Consider the following 19,514-nt stretch of genomic DNA (forward strand, 5'->3'; position numbering starts at 1 on the left):
TAGAGCTTCAAAGTATATGTGGTGTTTCGACGCCGTATGAGCATACCAATGTTGCAATGTCTCTCTCGAATAAATATTTTTCCCGAGAAAAAAGGAAAGTTATTAAGACTCACGACCATTATTCAATATTTACACTTCATTTATCATCAGAATTTAAGACATCGATGACTTGCCAACAAACCAACCTAAATTAGCGATAACATAAATATTTCGCGTTTATTATAGCGTTTATTTACCAACTGTTTTCTATTTAGTCAAACCTCTACCTTAAATTAACTTCATTTTCAATTCACGAATTCCTGGAGCAGATGTTAAGGTTTCTGTTCGCGCAATCTTCATACATTTTCTGAAACCTTCCGCGCAATCCTTGTTTGTTGATCTAATAGATGTTAGCGCTTTGATAGGGTGATCAAATTCTCATTAATTTTATGCTAATCGCTAATGTTTGTTAAAAATAGGCACGTATAAAAACTACTGTTTCTCTTCAAACTAAATCGATAAAGATCCGATAGAATCACCCATTTTAAGGAGAATCAAACTCAAGGAAGTATGAAGAACCCTAAATAAATACATACATACATACATACTTAAAAGCCACTCTCACAGCACTCTCTGACACTGTACAACACAACACATAGCCACCAAAATCACTTATCCCTTTAAAGGAGTTGGCAGTCCCTTATTTCCTCCAAAACTCCCCGTTGCCACCCTTTCACAGGACATCCCCTTTGCCTCCTTCGAGGCAGAACCCAATCAAGCACCTTCTTCGGCAGCCTTTCTTCCGTCCTCCTGTGACATGACCATACCAGACAAACTGTTTGGTCATGGTGTCGAATACGATGTCATTTTGACTTCCGTGATCTGACGCACTCTATTATTATGATGCATAACTCTACCTTACGCAAGAGAGTTTATTGGAAGTTCCATTTTTGCCGTGCGCACGGTTTGCTTTACAGAGCCGTATCATTGGCTTGGTTTGACGCCCTCTTAGAAACGGAATGCTTATGTACTCGTAGAACAAACCAGCGGCGTAGCGTGCTTTCTGATTCATCGATTAATCTACCATTTAAACCCATGGGAAAGGGTTGACAAACAGGGTTTTCGCAAGGAACACCTTAATAATTGATTCTTTACCACAGCTTTAAATGGGAAAATATCGATAATTGAAATATCGCCTCGCCACTGGAATTCGAACACGAGACTTTTCTTAAAATGTGAAGAACCATACAGCCTCACAAGGAGTTATAAGTGATTTATAAGTCCCCAAAAGGAAAGAATCATTTCTTATGATTTTTTGTCTTACTGGCAATATTTGAAAAAAAAAGAAAAAAAAACCTGAATTAATAGTCTTTGTACTGCGGCATCAAATTTTTCAGGATGTGTTATAAAAACTAAAAACTAAAATGAGAATTGTTTCTGGTATTTGTTTCATTAGGTACAAAGAGGACGAATCTAGTGTGGAGGACGTCAGTAAAAAGCAAAACGATTTTGGGTCAAATAAAACAGAGCAGTACACTTTTAGCTCTGTCTTAAGTATATTAAGCACAGAAAAAGAGAGCTCACCTACCGCAAGAACAGTATTCATTGCGAGGATAAGCACAACTATATTCTGTAAGTTGGTCTGGTACTAAAACAGTTGGGTAATAGTAGTGAAGCAAGAAGGAAGTGACCGAACGTAGGATACATTATTATGATATCAGTAATAACGCCTTGATGCAACTATTCGTGCTCTATGGACATCCGTGTTGCATATACTAAAAATTGAAGGCGCGCATGTCATTCTAGCCCATAAATCAATGCTCGTTGCGTTACGCTGTCACGAATCTGTGTGCCGCTATAGGGTAATGTCCTAGAAGTCACCATTAATCTGAATACTAGTTGGCTGGGCTCATCTTAGAAGTGACATACTCGTATTTGCTATGGATTTTCTCAAGCAAGTAGGATGTTTTATATGTAAACCAAGAATTTGATTCTTTTTGAGTATTATTATCCAGATGCATGTTTATTTTGCATTTAATATACCATACTCGGACGTGGTGTCGTTTTATAGTTAGTCAGTTAGTTAGTTGGACTATTTCTGTCAATCGGAACTATGCGCATTAAGACATGAGCCCTGAGACTCATGAGACTATATGCATAACAGGGCTCTCGTCATAATGCACATTGTTCCGTTTGACAGAAATACGTCTAATTAATTAGTTAGTTAGTTAGTTAGTTAGTTAGTTAGTTAGTTACGACGATCAGCAACCAAAAAAAAAAAAAAAAAAAAAAAAAAACCACCATGTCGACGACGATCATAAAAAAAAATGAATTAATCTTAACTCTGAGGGTATAAGTTCAGCTTTTAAGGTGAATTTGCTTGGAAAATCTACTCTGGAACAATTTTTCATCATAAGTGCCTAAAACTTACTCCTTTCTGTTTTCTAAAGGCCTCAATTTTGCAAAAGAGGTTAAAGATATTTATTAACAGAGAAAATTTTTTCACAAATCCAAACTATCAGCCAAATAAATGATTTTCTTTCCAAGGGAATGTTTCCCAGAAGTATTTTCGCTTTAGTTTCCCGCTTTAAAATTTGAGGGTCGCTAATCCCCCATCTGGGCATCGTTAAAACCTTCCGCGAATCTACGAAGGGTTTGTATCTTGATACACACAGATAAAATGCTCCTCAGTAATCTAAAATAAATTCGTTGTCCTTTGTATGTGATTACAGGTGCTGTCACGATAATTCAGACGCTAATCCTTGTTCTCAGCGAATCAATATTTTCGGCTGAATCATTTTGGAGTGTCTTGAGCACTCTCGTCGTTTTAGCTAATTTTGTAATTTTAGGAGCGACCATGTATGTCATTTCGTTGCAACCACAATCGGATACAACCTACCTCAAATTCAGGGTAAGCAGTCGTCCGGATATTAATTCTTCCACGCAATAACTCGAGAGAATAACATGCAATCCTCAGAATTTTGATAATTTTCTTTGAAAAAACTGAAACATGAGAGAAAATTAGGCAAAGTCTGATGTGGTGAGGTTGATTCTAGTTAACTCCGTCTGATTATTACTAACTCTTCCGGTGGGCTAATATCGGAATGGACCACTAGACAAGGTACGAATTTCAGCATTCAGATACATGTTTCTCAATCAAAATTTCACGTAGAACACGATACGTGATGTACAAAGCGATAGACAAAGAAGACAAATAGAAAATTGTGCGATTTCATTGGTTGAAACGGATAGTTGTTATAGACTAAGAGAGAAATTGATGAACTAACTAATAGTCTCTCGTGGATTGCCGATATCTATTATATTATTGAGCTACTTTGTCCGTCGCGACAACCCGCCTCCGCCGACAGGATGACTCTATTTCTTTTTGTTGCCTTTGTCCATAGCTTTATCCATCGATATCAATAATCAGCCCTCATGGTAATACATATTACTTTATTCTATTCACGTTTCATAAAAGTATTTTGAGCTATCCCATAGCCGAGTATATGCCCAAGCATTGATACATACACAGATCGATCTCATTTGTACCTACGACATTTTTTAGGAATATTTTCTCTCATGAAGATAATTGTCAATCTTCGTAAAGAGGTAGTTCGAAAGGGTAGGGTTGTCATCCGGAATGCGTCACATATCGACCGCTAGCCATATGAGCACCTGCATACATTCTCATGAAAAAATGTTTCTCTATGGGAGACTAAAATAAGACTCCTTTGTTTTCTTAAAATCTAGGTTCCTGGAGTGCCTGTGGTGCCGTGCTGCTGTATATTTATGAACACATATCTTATGGCACAACTCGATTTTCACACGTGGGTCCGATTCGCCGTGTGGTTGGCTGTTGGTAAGAGCTTGTTTCCCTTAACAGTAAACTAAAATTTAGGAGCCATGGTTGATACAGTGTCTGTAATAGTATAATTAAACGCGGAATATATCGGAAATCGCAAAAGGTTTGGATAGTAGCCTTGTTACCCGCTGTGTAATTTGTTGTATAACTTGTAACGGGCTGCGGAGCATCAATCATACCTCATGTTTTAGTTTATGTTGAAATTGTTTTCCAGAATCCCCCATAAAATAACCATAAATTACAACTCTCTATTGGTTACAATATTAAAGAGATAAATGGTTTTCAACGTGTTTTATACAGTTGTTTTCAATTCGCCTTCAGTTTCGTCCGCAGCAATTGTTGTTACGAATATGTTGTGCGTGCCGATCTCAGCTTATTACATACTTGACTCTTTGAAGGCGTTTAATGTGCGACAGTAGAGCACCCTGTTGGAAAACAACAGAACGAATCGATTAATCCCTACTTCGTTCGTTCTCCGACAGATTGCGCTACTTATGCACAAAAAACGCCTTCAGAGAGTCGAGTATGTAATGACCTATAATCAGCACGCACAACATATTCGTAACAACAATTGCTGCAGTCGGAGTAGAAGGCGAATTGTTACGTTAAAAAAAAGAGTATGATAGGAAGTCTGCGTGTAACGAAAGGGCATGTATTCGATCGAAGAATAAAAACGTGAACCGATCAACACAGATTCCAAGGACAAATAAATAAAAAAAAGCTGATCAAAATCAGTAGTAAACTTGCATTCACTATGAAAATTTCAAATTGCAGCATCCCAAATTAGGATAAGCCAAGATTTTGATTTCCGCGATTTTAAGTCCACACTTACCATAGACTCACCCCTTGCAAACCGTTTTTAGGTACATTTTTTGTCGCAGTTTTTTTTCTTCTTTTTCTTTGCGTCAAGACCGCTGGCGCTGTGATTGCCTGCGATACATCGTTTGTATAAAGTAGCAAACGGCATTCGTGCAAAACTACAACAATTATTATTCTTTCCATTTTAATTATTCCATCACTTTTCAGGTTTTGTCATCTACTTCACCTACGGAATCCAGCACAGCGTGCAAGGTATCCTCGATCGTCAACAGGCGAAACAGGAACTGAAATCGCAGCCACCCCCTCCCGCCCAGATGTACAAATGATGCCGCGTTGACTGTGATGGACTTGCTGCATCTTTTTTAAATCCACGATCCGGATTATTTGTGATATTGCAAACGAGCTTTCAATTAGCTTTATATACTTGTATACATGCTTATTATAGAACCGTGCTTGTTTATAAAAGGAAAAGACAGTTCACGCGCAGCGGCGTGGCGTGCTTTGCGATGAATCGATTGATCTGCCATTTAAACCTATGGAACAGGATCGATAAATAGAGTGTCCGCAACGAACACCATGATGATCGATTCTTTACCATAGTTTCAAATGGGGAAATATCGATTATCGATCATTTACGCCTCGCCACCGTTAACAAGGAATACGCTCGAGCAATAAATGAAACATTGAATGTGAGACTTGCATTCGGCCTGGGCACCTAGCGCCCCCGGCATTCTTGAAATTTCGGTTAATCATGATTTTTGATTCCTTTGCTCTCATTTTTTGGTGCTACATTAGATGTAATATTACAACAATGTTTAAAAGGTTTCTGCCGCGACTCCAATCTAAAATGTAACCATGGGGTCTACTTAAAAATTGCGAAAAAGGCGATTTTTAGTTTAGAATTAATACTGGACCCCGTTTAGCAAAAAGGAAGGAAGAAACATCAGCTATGGCCAAAAACGGAGAAATTCAATTTTTTACAAGGACACGTTTGTGCAGATTTTTTTAAAATTATTTAGGAATTTGCTTCGTGTCAAACAAAAAATTCACTGAATTTTGCAAAAAAAAAAAAAAAAAAAAAAAAAAAAAAAAAAAAAAATCCGCACAACCGTTTTCATGAAAAAAATTAAAGTACCCAATTGCATCGGACAATAGCTGATATGATAGCTAATAGCTTGGTTCCTTTCTACTTGACGTGGTCCAATTCGACTTGGAAATTTGCTGAGAAATACCTAATAAGTAACATTTTATTAATGAAAACTTTAATAATTTGATTTCAACAACACTCAATTTTGCACCAAGTGTAAAACTTTTTCTATTGGATACTTTCTAAAGAGTATAAGACTAACTGATATCTTTGACTTTTTATTGATTTTGTGTGCTCCGGCGATATGGGGGGGGGAGGGAAACTGTCCTCTAACTCGGTGGTTTTTTCCGTTTTTTAAAAAAAAGAACTAGGGATAGATCTAAAGATAGTTATCGATTATCACAAGAATTCCATTTTACTGTCGTTTTAATTTGTATCGATTAAACTGATACCGACTAAATAGATTATCGGATAAGTTTCAAAAAATAGCATAATTTCTTTTAAAACAAGCGAGAGAAATAAACCGATATCAATCTCGAATTCGAAAACTGTGAGTAATTTCAAATCAGTATGCTCCAATTAAGTTGGAAATACCAAATGCCTTAATTATGCTCAGTTGAAAAACACTTCTGAATTTCTCCCCTGTCCATATTTGAGAACTCAATAAAATGAGAACAATATCTGCCTGTGATTATAAACAATGAAAAATTATTTTAATTCTGCTGTTAAAATGTTTCTATATTGTTAAGAAAAACAAATTGAGCTTCATCTGGAGCTTTTTTAAAAATTACTTAAAATACGATTAAAAAATTAAAGTTATATTTCTTTCCATTCTTTCATTTTTCTGTTTCCTGTCTCCGTCGATTCGTCAGCAAATTAATCTCTAGATAATGTTCCTTCCATCCAAAATGCATCAAAGATGGGTTACATTCTGGGCCGGATTAGCTCTAGTGGTAGGCCCAGCCTCCGGCTCTACGGGTTCCTTGAAACGCCCCCCCCCCCCCATTATTATTTTAATTTTTTTCCTCCACGAGTGGTCCTATCACATCTGTTGGGAGCCTCCGGAGGCTTAGAGATTTTGGAGGATTTTAGTGGGCCTGAAACTAGTGTTTCGGAAATCATGGGGCCGTAAAGTTTTTGCCTGTAATAATAGAGTCTTGGAGAATCTGATTGCGAGTCTGAAATTTTTACGGACTTCAGGAATTTTGATTTTTTCGGCTTTTCATGAGAACTCTTTTCACAGAGGCCCCAAGGCTCCTGAGACAGGATTTTCTTTATCTCCTGGGCCCAAAGTGAGAGCATGGGACCCTTTCTTTCCTTGGAAACGTAAACCGCCTTCAATTTACGAAGTATACAACCCGCAACGTGCGATCTCTTTTACCCGAGAGCTAATCTGACCCTGATTACATTAAAACACATGATCGATATGTTGACACACGCTTTGCATGAAGGCAATAATAACAATGGAAAATATAAATTAGACAATTTATTCACAATTGGTAACTAAAATTTACAAAAGGAATAGCGTTACAAAAAATAAACCTAATGTTGAACACAGAAAAGCAATGAAACGATGGATGAACGCTACAAGTACGATGTGAAAAGCATGTTAAATTAAATCTAATATAGATTCACAGGTTTGGTTCGAATTTTGATCATTTCTGTGTGGTTCACAAGAGTATAGAGGGATTGTGAGAATGGCAATCGCAAGAACGAAAAAAGAAAAAAAAATCGCCCCTTGAGGACCCTGCTTCAATATTTAATGAGGGGTTTCGAATGTGAGACTTATCAAAGGATGTAGAGTAAATCTGCTGCATAATGTATGTGGATAATTTAGTGAGTTTGTAGATGTAGAGGCTAGGAACAAAAAACTTTGTCTACATTCTCTGGTTCGGATCTTTGTAGGTTTTCTATTTATTGGAATAGTCTACAAAGCATAGACGTAATTCCATAGGAGATCTCAAAGTACTTTCTTAAAATAACCATTCATAAGGGGAGGGAAGAAGGAGGAAAGAGAGCGATTGAACATTGATGATAGTGACTAGTAAAGACTGCAAGCGTCAGTTTAAAAACAATTTCGGGGAGGAAATACTTATTTTCACATGTGAAATGACCAAACATATCAGTTTTACCCTCATGATGATTTTTAAGAAGAATGCGAAAAATGGCAGTAAATAGCAACTTGTAGCGCAGAGACCTGGAGAAGAATTGTTCATATCGTCAAAACTGTTAGTTTTACCAACTGTTGTAGTCTCCGTAACTTCCGTAACCGCCATTGCTTCCATAGCCACCATAGCCACCGTATCCTCCACGATATCCATTGTAACCTCCGTATCCACCGTATCCACCTCCGTAGCCGGTGCCGAGATACTCGCTTCCGTATCCGCCGTAGTTGTTGTAGCCTCCGTAGCCTCCATAGCCTCCGTAACCACCGTACCTGTTGTAACTGGGGTTCCACCTGTTGTAGTAGCTGCTACCGCCGTAACTGCCGTAGCCTGGGTAACCTCTGTATCCACCGTAGCTACCACCGTAGCCTCCGTAACCGCCTCCGTAACCACCTCCGTAACCGCCCCCGTATCCTGTACCGTAACCGGTGCCGTAACCACCGTATCCGCCGTATTTGCCGTATCCACCGTAGCCGCTACCGTAATTATCTCCATAGCCAAAGACTGTAACAGATAGGTTAATAAAATATATAGATGCAAAACGTTAAAAAATAAAACGATATTAAAGTATTATTACTAAATTTTAGCTCTCTACCACCTCCTTTTAGCTCACAGTGATTTTTTTCCGTAGTGATGCTACACTCTCGTATCTGTCACAAGGATATACAGTCACAATATACAGGGTTATTCAAAAGTCACGCATCACTGACCATTAGGGGGGTGGCTATTTGAAATTTTTGAGTTGCACCCCGCCCCCCTCCCCCTGAGGGGGTCAAAAACTGGAAAGTACCTAAAAAGTTTCCCTCTCAATGTAAGGAAAAACGTCACAAACTGGAAATCGATATCTTAATTAGAACTAAAGTTATAGCCAGTGATGCGTGACTTTTGAATAACCCTGTATCCGTCAGGTTCTTGAATTATAGCCCACTATGTTTCAGTATGTACTCTTTACGCTGACTAGAAACAGATTCTGAAGACGGGAGCGAAATTTAAGGCAAGCGTAGTCGAATCGGTTTCTGTTAGAGAGGCGTAATTCCAAGAACTCATGAGCCCTGGCTTTCGTTGATCACGTAGGACGCTAGGGCCCATGAGTGTTTTTGGCTTACGCCCGTCTAACAGAAACCGATTCAACTATGATTGCGCGACGAAAACAACCCAACTCAACCAGAAGGGAATTTTTGTTTATTTTCATATTTTTTGCAGAAAAATACTTCCTAGAGGTAGCATGCTGATTATCGCTATGAAATCGCGGGCTAAAAAATCGGGAAAAGTGTGTTACGTACTTCTTGAACGCACTGGAAAAAAAAACACATCGGATCTAGAGTCCAGACTGTTAAAAACATCGACAAGAAAAAATACTCTACGATTTTTTGCTTAAATCAAGAGCTAAGCCTCTTACTTTGAGCGGATTTCCTTTTGATTTAAGCAAAAATTTGATTGAATCAAGAGTATTTTTTCTTGTCAATGTTTTCAAGAGTCTGGGCTCTAGATCCAGTATGTTTTTTCTTCCAGTATGGCCCCTTAGTCGGTATTGTTGGTTAGCCCTCGTTATCTATCGCTTTGTCTATCAATATCAAGAATCAGCCGGCAGTGCTGGACGCCGAAATGAACTCGCGTTTTCCGAATCCCGAGTGATTTGAATATGCGCGAGGTCCGGTGCGGGGATTTTCTCACGAGATAAGGAAATCCTCGAGGCTTGGGACGAGCCGCGCCGGCGCCTTTTGTCGCGGGAGGAAAACAAATTAAGGGGGCCTTGATCGGGCGCGTCGCGGCGGCCGCCTCCAGGGTCTCCGCCATTCCGTAAACGACCGCCAGCGCCGTGCGTGCGTCCACGTGCGAACCCAGGAAACAATGAAAGCTCCGCGTTACGCCTCGGCAGATTTCCAATATTTCCCCGACCCAAAACACCCGAAATCCGCCCAGTCTAGACTGCCCAAGTGTCCGTGCCCGCTGACCGCTCTGTCGCGCTAAAGAAGAACGCCGTATCAACATTCTAGAGTTGCCGAATTTCCCCAGATAAAATGCTTATTTTTTAAGAAAGTTCACTGGAAAAAAAAAACACATTGGATCTAGATTCCAGAATCTTGAAAACATTGACAAGAAAAATTACTCTTGATTCAATTGGATTTTTGCTTGGATCAAAAAGAAATCAGCTTAAATTAAGAGGCTTGGTTCTTGATTTAAGCTGGATTCTGATTGAATCAAGAGTACTTTTTCTTTTCGATGTTTTTAAGAGTCTGGACTCTAGATACAATGTGTTTTTTTTCCAAGTGTTATAAATATTTTTCATTTAAATTTTCAGAATCTTTAGGTAAAACTGCGAGCTAAGTTATCTGAAAAATTGGGAGGAAAATATTCATAAATTTACCAGGAAATGTGCGTTCTATCATAGGAAATTTGGCAACACATGAAGGTTCATACGGCGTTCTTCCTTAGCACGGCAGCGACTGCCACCCGCATCAGCAAGCGAGTCTAGTCTCTAGGAAGCTCTTCGTATGCGGCTTTGTCGCATGACGGAATGTCTCGGCCGAGACGCTTTTTGAGTCTCTGCCAAATGGATTCGGAAAAGAGGGCCTTACACGGAGAGGAAAAATTATCGAATTTTAGCTCGTTTAAAGGCGTTCATACGGCTGCGGGCTTATCGTTGAGGATGATAGACAAAACTATAGACAAAGAAAACAAAAGGGATATCGTCACTTCCCGTCCAAAGTATCACAAGCGCCATGCGACGTTTCAAAATTTTCGCCGCCATTTTATTTTTTTATGGAGAAATTGTTGGTTGAATCTGTTTGAAAATTTCACTGAATCTCATCGGCAGCACGAAGGAAATTCAGTGAAATTTTCGGACAGCTTTTTTGAACAAATTCTCCGTAAAAAATTGAAATGGCTGCGGAAATTTTGAAATGTCACATGGCGCTTGTTACACTTTGGCCGGAAAGTGACGATATGGAGGAATCCTATTGGTGGAAGCGGCTGGTTCCAATGGACAAAGGAGGAAGGGAATAGGCTAACTAACGGCAACTCACGGGAGACCCTATAGTTCTTCCATCATTTTCTCCCTTTGTCCATCGAAACCACCCATTGCAACCAATGTGATCGCTCCATACTCCCTATGTCTTCTTCATCCATCGCTTTGCCTATACATTTCAACAATCAGCCCGCTGGTCAAACCACTTGACGAGCTCCGTTACGAGCATGTATTTGTTTCCCAAAATCGCGTAACTGCTTCTCCAAATTGGCGCACGCGCGGCTAGTGCTGATTACACTGATATAATTAAGCAGATGAATTGTTTTTTTTAGATTTTTCTTTTATTTCATGCTAAAGTAACGAACAAGAGGTCCACAAAGAGGACCTTAGAGGGCGCGAAGCGGCTCTGAGAAGTCGGCCGCGTAGCAGTCAGGGGGCGTAGCCCCCTGGTTTTCAAATAATAAGGTATCCATGCGTCAAGCAACTCGCATCTCTCGGTACACCTACTTTTCTATACAGGCGTTAAAGTCTCTGAAGTGATTCCGGCAATTTGCCACCTTGGTGATCCCCTCGTGTGGTTTAGCAGGTTTTTGCCGGAACGTACTGAACTTAGGGGCGTCTTCCGCGGTGTCTAATGTCGGTTGAATCAGTTCAAAATCAGGGCGGTTACCCTGCTTTTCATTCTCCCGTTGGTTTGTCTTGCATGCAACTCACCATTTTTGTCCGAGATCAGTTTTAGGAATCAGTTGGATTGAGTTAAGCAAAAAAGAACCAAGACCCGTTTTGAAGCTCAGCGCTCTCTTCTTGCATGTCACTCAGTGCATATGTGTAATACCTTTGAGTCCATTATTAGAATATTAGATTTAAATCGTGAGTTTTTTTTTCTTGGAAAGAAGAGTGTGATGTATTTGTCGAGCTTAAAATCACCCGTAACTCATTTTCCTTGAAAATCAGACGAAGCTCTGTTCGACTGAATTTACGACAGTTGTGTACATCACGCATCTCTCTTAAAGCTTAAAAATGAAAAAAATCAAATTATTTCAAGTTTGAAGGATGGTCGGGTTTTCTTGAATATTTTAATCGATTTGCTTCAGCTCAATGACATCCTCTTAATGGTGTGCATGATGGTCAGCCCAAAAAAAAAAATCGTTTGGTAGTCTCGGCTAATTAAGTTTACGACTGGAGCATAATTCTACGAGCTGCGATGTCAGATTTTCCTATGTAACCTCATCCTCTCCAGAAATTAATACCTCATGATTACTCTAAACGACCTGGCAACAACGCAAAATTTGTGTATAATGAACTTGGCGCTTAGTGGGTGCTCCTTTCACAATTTCCGTTTGAGGAAGTCGGAGGGGAAGTGATGACGTCTAGCACGGAATCTCTTCCAGTAAAGAAGTGTCATCCTTGGAAATGACGCAAAATGAAGGTCCATTCAATTATCCTTCTTTGCTTGCCTTATTAAGCCTCATAGCCGGGTTTACCAATCTTTGCTTTGTGAGGAGGAAACACGATGGAAGAGAAAGGGAAACAAATTCATCGAATTCAGCAGGAAAGAGCCATCGGGCGTGCACCGTTGTGAAATTTCATTTTCCTTCTCCATAGAATGGGTCAGTTGCACTGGTCACAGAATCGTATTTAGACGCTCGATTCCTGTGACTAAAAATAATAAGATCTGTCTAAACAGCAGCTTCCTACGATCAATATTAACCGAGGTATCGCGCTTTGAAAAATTCGGTTCATTACACCCTTGGTTTTTTCAACTTTGCTTTCATCCGAGTTACATGTTGAGTAACCAGTGCAAATGTGTATTTGCCTGACTGATGACAGTAAGGTGAAATACAAGGGTGTCACTACCGCGGTGGATGACGTAATAAACCGAATTTTTCAAAGCGCGATATCTCGGTTGATATTGGTCGTAAGAAGCTACTGTGTGGACAGATCTCATTATTTTTAGTAAATCTACAAGAATCAAGCATAAAAACACGATTTAGAGACCAGCGCAACTGACCTATTGACCTATTGACAAACACCTCCACACCATTATACTTGTAACAATGGTATGATTTCGTTATTTCACTCCAAATCTCAAATCCAAGTCTACAAATTTCATCATTACCATTTAATTATGTTGTAATAATTTTATATGTTCCTGAGAAAAGACATGAACGCCTTTGATGATGACAATGGTACTGGTTGTATCATGAAAAGCTCATCCGTTTTGAAATTTGCAGCATCTTTGGTGTATTTCAATAATATGAAAGAAATACATTTTAATTGATTTTAAGAGGGTGCAATGATATATTGGCTAGAGTGCATTCTGCAGAACTAGAACTTTATAGATTTACGGTGTTCCTAAAACTGTGTTTTTATTGGTTTACATTAAATTAAAGAAAAGCAGATCGATAATTGAAATTCACAGGATTATTTTCCTGCATTATTTATGTTTTTCAAAATAAAAATAGATTTTTTTTAAATGCACAGGGTTCACTCGCAAGTGAAAACAAATTGCAAAATTGTAATAGCATGGGAACAGTATCAGTTCCGTTCGGCAAAATGCAGTTCAGCTATCGTTTGGTACAAGATGCGTATTGAATGAAACTTCTCTATGCATCATTTTCTGCCTAGTATCTAAGATTTAAAGAATAATTTATTTTTTTCAAAAGATGGAAATCTCTTCAGACATCTTAAAGTTCATGATTGAATCATGATTTGGTTACTTACATCGTGCTGAAGCCTCCGGCTGAAGATCGTTTTTGGTTTCTGTTTCGGCCGATTTCTTCTCGATCTTTTCCTCAGCTTCAACTGAGAGAATGCAGAAGGTTGCTGCAAGAGCAGTTAAGTATATCGCCTGAAACACATTTTAATGAAGTCATAAGTTTGGAGGGAATATAGGTTAAAGTTGTATTAGTAAAATGAAAAAAATCAGATCCAAAGGGCTTGGGACAAATTAAACGAGTCTTTGAAGACACTTTTGCACTGACAAACATCAGGCTCATCATAACAGCAATTATTATGAGTAACGTTCCTCCGACAGTTCCTGGTTGCGCTGAAGACAATACTAGCCACGCCAAAAGAGCGAATCGTCGTTCTTTCAACTAAAAAATAGAGTATAAAAAGAAGTCCACGACGTTGCAAACCAAAATACGCGGTTTCCGAAGGAGACTATTTAAGTGCTTTCAGCTGCGCAACACAAGACCTCAAAGGAAAACTGTTTTCTTGCAACAATGAACCCGATTTTTCTCATCGTGGACGCAATAAGACAAAGCTTCACTCCTCTGGCGTAAGGATGTCACTGCATTCTCACACAAGCCTCGAAAAGCAAGACGTCATATGAACAGTAGGGCTCATCTTTGAAAGTACTTACGCCCTCACGTCAGAGAAGCGACGAAAGCACCTTGCCAGGCTGAGCGGAAATGGACCCACGGAACGAGTGATACATGAATTTACAATTGAAATGTACATGACACCGATGCGCGCCCAACGATGTGCCTGCAGAGGACCCATAATAATTCAGAACGACCGAGGATGGGGAGGGAGAGGGGGAGGGGGGAAGAGGAAGGCGGCTGAGTAAAGGTAAATGTAAATGTAAATTTTAGAGCGACACAGATTTCGTAAGGGAACTTACTGACACTTAATGGTCAACAAAGACATCGAGTGTGCATGGCGTTGGAGCACTGAAGGTCGTTCTTTTATGAGTGACATGCGACGAGCTCGACGAATGACAGACGCAGACGAAATGGACGTGATGCCGCGCTGAGCAAAAACCGCATATCCAGGCAGTTGAGGGGCTTGAAGGAGGCGCATAAGTGCTGTTTTTGAAAAAATTGAGATATTAATGCTTTCAAATAAAACTAGTCTTAGTGCATATTCTGTGAAAAATTGCTCCCAAATTCCAATTTCGTAGCATCAAAAAGCCAGGTCGAACTTTCTTTTCGCCATGAGGATCCATGTTATTTTGAAACTTCAAACTTGTATTTCTCGGAATAGCAAAAATTGCACTTATGCGCCTTGTTCTCCAAGCCCCTCTCCGTTACAGTGACGATTCTAGCGAATTGGTAACACTGATTCTCCTCCATTTAAATGCATTGTAAATAATCGATTCTGAGCTAGGTAGCATTCCTAGATGTACATAGATTGTTTTGCGCACATTCAAATCTTCGCTCCTCGGACGTAAGGGCGTTATCGCAATTTTTCCATGAGCCCCAGAAAGCATGGATTCATATGTAAAATAGGGCCCACGTGGAAACTGTGAAAAGACCAGACTTCAGAAGGGCGACGGAATGATGGCACATGCTGGCATTGCTGTGTCAAGAAAAAACGCCATAAGAACATTCCAATGTTGCCAAATTTTCGCGGGTGTAAAGTATGTTTTGGAGGAATTTAGTGCATATTCCTCCTTGAAATTTTACAGATGTTTTAGATATTATAACGGACAAAATTGTCTGAAGAATTGGAAGAAAAATATTTACAGCTTTCCCTAAAAATTGTGTTTTATCAAAGGAAATTTGGCGACACCTGAAGGTCCATACGGTGTTTTTCTTGGAGGTGGAGCAGCCTCGCCAATTAGAGAATGTCCCGTAGCCCAAGTTCGGTGAGCGAAGCCCCCAATCTCATTTTGCATACGTCACGATCGTCGTAGACGCTCATACAAAAGGGGAGACTGGTCCTCCAAATCCAAGGATATGTTGACGGCGAAACTGCAAAAACGCGTTTGCTGCGTTTCAAAGTCTCCTTTCCTGTTTTATTTTATCGAGGAAAAACGAACCAACACCATCGCTTAAATCAGGAAAGTTTTGAAGAAAAGACTTGGAGTAATTTTCCACTTCAAAAATGAAGTAAGACAGGAAGTGGGATTTTGCAATGTCACAAACCGACTTACTCGTTTTTGCACTTTCACCATACAATACTGCCGTGCTGAGAAAGAACGCCGTATGAGCATTCGAGAGTTGCCAAATTTCCTTCGATACAATGTTTATTTTTGAAGAAAATTATGATTATTTTTCTTTGAAAATTTCAGACACTTTAGATCAAATTACAAACAAAATTATTTGAGAAATTGGCAGAAATACATTCAAAAATTTTCCTGAAAATTAGTGATTTGAAAGAGGAATTTTGGCAACGCCTGTAGGCTCATACGCCGTTTTTTTTAGCACGGCAGCATCGATGCAATACTGCACTGAGGAGGAACACCATTACGAGCGCATGAATTTTCAAACGTTGCCTTTCTTTTGATGCATGTGATTGAGTCGCCAGGCAAAAGGGCTTTTAGGTTGGAAACTTCAGTTTTTCAGTGCGGTGAACTAGTATGGAGCCAGAAATATGGATTTTTAGTTTCAGTTGCTAAACGTCTTTTTCATACTCTTAGGAACTTAACACCAAGATTTGATGGTACAGTTTGGAATGTTTTATTGCTGTTATAGGTTTTTGAAATTCGTCGCTTTTAAAACAAGCAACCGTGCATGCAAACATTGACCGTGCTTTAAAAAATAAAAAATAAAAATAAAAATTCTATTAAAGGGGAATTTTCCGATTGTTTTAGTTTTTTTGCGCCAACTAATGCAGAATGTCCCCGTTCCCTCTTAAGCTGTTGTATAGTTACATCGAAGACTCGCTCCTTTGGTACAAGATTTCTCTTTTGCGCAAGCAAAAACTGCTGTAAGAAGTTTTTTATTTTATTAATTTTCTTTTTTGAGGGCCCCTTTGTCTAACTCCGTCACAAATAATAACTTTCCATCCTTAATTTTAAAAAATTCATAGTTGGATCTCATATTTAGAATTCAATCCGATCAGTGTTCACTCTAAGTCTAATAATGAATCTGACTCAGTTTTAGTCAATTGCGTTTATTCAGAGGATTCATCGATATTGTCAGTCGTTCCTTGGTGCTGCGGTTCATAAACCACATTTGAATCTGTCATGAAAGATCTATAGAAAATCGTAAGAAAAGACAGAATTTTCGCTGAGTCATTTCCTTTCGTTCATATGATGCAATTAACTAGGCATAACTACATTAGAAGATGAAAGTGAGATTAAATCGATTTAATCTTCAAGTGAAACCAAAACCGCTGTGCGTTATTGTCTACCTACAAAGCTAACGGAAGAGTCAAGGAAAGCAAGATGCTAAGAAATTTCTAAACTGTTTGGTACGAAAATCCTTTTTGCATGAGCAATTTTAGTGTGAAATAAATGCATCCATGAATGTAATGTACTGCAAAAATTTATCGAAATACTCCACAAGCATGACCTGGGTCAGAGGATAAGACACTGTGTTACAAAATTTTAAGACACGGTACTCTTCTTGCTCTAAAATTGCTTATGTTTAACATTTGGGGTCCAGTCCCATAGACAGACAGCGTATGTGTCATTTCGTTTGACGTTGATACCTAATATTTTAGAGATCATCGAAATAATTCTTGCCTAATCCTCCATCAAATTGCATAAATGGGATTTTTTCTATGATGATTAATATTAATATAATTTAGAGGATGCAAAAAATAGAAAGACCAAAATCAAACGATGGAGTCAAGTTAAAAATCATTTAATTCTTATCTTGTTTTAACGCTGAAGTAGTTTCAGAGAGTCTGAGTTTTCCTAATTTCTGCTATTTGGTAGAGACAGTAACTTTTAATGCAAACGGGGATTAAACTACTTTGACTCTGCATGAGGATTATAAAATAACATGTAGTTAGTGAGATTCCTAGAACCCGTTTCTCGATTGTCAAGTTTTAACATATATTCATCTATTTAATTTGTATATGCGAATAGAAACATGTCAGTCCTCTACTTAAATCGTCGTAATTTCGTCCACAGAATATTCATAGTGTTTAGGAGAAAAATCATAGGAAATGAACTTTGATTGTTTTTTTTAATAAATAAAAATTTTAAAAAAAATTTAATAAAAATGTGGGAAATACGTTTAACGCAGCAACATGAGATACGTGCCTTAAAACTGTAAATTCCAGCTATTATAAACAGTTATAAACAGTTCATTTTATTGCATTTTTTAAAAAATAGAGAATGACCATCATATTGCAATAAAAAAGGAAGTTTCTCCCGATCACTCAATACCTTGAATATTTGACCATATTCCATGACTATTAAATTACATCAGATTCAAACAGGAATTTGTTGTGTTGTGCCACACCGTAATGGAAGTAATTTTTCCCAACCTTTTCATTATTCGAAAACTTTGCTCTGTTTCCCAAAATAACGTTGTGTTTGAAGAATGATACGCTATAATATGGCCTCAAGTTATTTTGAAAAATTATCCCATCACGACACTGCAGTATTTTAAAGGTTTGTAAATTTCACGACCAAAACCAGCATATGGTACCCTCAGCTCCATCCGGACTTCTACTCTCCTTGCAAAAAAGTAATAAATGAATAAAAGGAAATAAAACGAAGTAGAAAAATTTAAAAAAATTGAATGTACTCAAAAGTTGTGAAAAAATTAAATTAAAATTGACAATTGCAACAGTTGGATCGCATTTAGCAAAAAGGAACCAGCACAATTACAGTGTTCTTAAAATGTTACTCCACTAGAAGTATCTAAAAAATCTCCCAAAACAGCAAATTGCTTTTGCATTCCACCAAAAAAATTTTAATTTTAAAGGAAAATAATGGTGTAAATTTTAATACTGTATATATATTTAGTATTTTTGAAAGAAAAAAAAAGAATTTGCACGATTTTGAAAACACTGTAATAACACTGGTTCCTTTTTACTAAATGCGATCCAGTTGTATAATCCTTGTCAAATTCACGGAAAAATACAGAAGCATGCACGAAATCAAGTTTCCACAAGTACCTGCTTTGTGAGTTCCATGATTGCACGTGTGGAGTAAGCACAAAATTATGAATGAACGTGTACGGAGCATGCGTTTTATAGTTACTCCCGCCGATTGATGTTCGCGAGCGAGGGTGCCTGATTGTGCTAAGAAGCGGCACTTATTTCACGTGGCTCGGTCCAAATTATGCTGATTTTATCGCACTGATTAGCAACTTGGGTCGCGGGGGTCTTAGTGGCGACCACACTTCTTATCCGCCCCCTCCGTCACACCCCCTCCCCTTCCTCCGAAGATACAAAGCCGCTCCGCTCTGTAGTAGCGTACACTGACCTTGACAAATATAATTATTATTAAAACCAGAAGCGGCCCCACATTTACTTTGCTATCTCGACGTTCCCTTGCCTTTGGCCCCAATCAAAGTCGCTACCATCTAAAAGTTTGCCCAATATTAGCGCAACAACGTCGCCTAGTTTGCGCGCCATTAAACTGAACTGCCGCGATAAGGGAGAACGTCGTATGACCCACCAAGTGTCGCCAAATTGCCTTCGACAAATGACACATTTCCAGGAAAATTTTTGAATATTTCTTTTCCGATTTTTCAGAGGATTTCGTTCGTAATTTGATCTTATAAGTCTGAAAATTTCAAGGGAAAATATTCATAACTTTTCTCATAAAATAGGTATTTCCCGGGGGTAAATTTGGCAACATTCGAATGTTTATACGGCGTTTTCCCTCGGCACGGCAGTAAAGAGATTCGTGTAAGATAAATCGCGGGGTCGATTATTTGGGTCAAAATAAAAGTTTTTAGATGTAAAAAATTCTCTACTAAAACATTACCCCTTCCTTGG

The 19,514-nt window shown here is 38.7% G+C and overlaps 2 protein-coding genes across 2 annotated transcripts in view; one reads left to right on the forward strand and one right to left on the reverse strand.

Moving 5' to 3' along the window:
- LOC109032870 (high affinity cationic amino acid transporter 1) overlaps positions 1-6,566 on the forward strand; it is a 45,287-nt gene extending 38,721 nt beyond the window's left edge. Inside the window, exons 11-14 of the mRNA XM_019045194.2 lie at positions 1,436-1,611; positions 2,712-2,890; positions 3,730-3,838; positions 4,868-6,566. Of these exons, the coding sequence (XP_018900739.2) occupies positions 1,436-1,611; positions 2,712-2,890; positions 3,730-3,838; positions 4,868-4,986 (583 nt within the window). The 3' untranslated portion in view covers positions 4,987-6,566. The remainder of the gene's footprint in view (positions 1-1,435; positions 1,612-2,711; positions 2,891-3,729; positions 3,839-4,867) is intronic.
- A 652-nt stretch (positions 6,567-7,218) lies between these two features.
- LOC109032871 (uncharacterized) lies at positions 7,219-18,842 on the reverse strand. The gene is made up of 3 exons (XM_019045195.2): positions 18,687-18,842; positions 13,605-13,731; positions 7,219-8,416 (listed from the first exon to the last, which is right to left on the reverse strand). The coding sequence occupies exons 1-3, from the start codon at positions 18,702-18,704 to the stop codon at positions 7,983-7,985; spliced, it is 579 nt and encodes a 192-aa protein (XP_018900740.1). The 5' UTR covers positions 18,705-18,842; the 3' UTR covers positions 7,219-7,982.
- Between the last annotated feature and the right edge of the window lie 672 nt (positions 18,843-19,514).

Source organism: Bemisia tabaci, chromosome 2 (assembly GCF_918797505.1).
Source record: "Bemisia tabaci chromosome 2, PGI_BMITA_v3".
NCBI lineage: Eukaryota > Metazoa > Arthropoda > Insecta > Hemiptera > Aleyrodidae > Bemisia > Bemisia tabaci.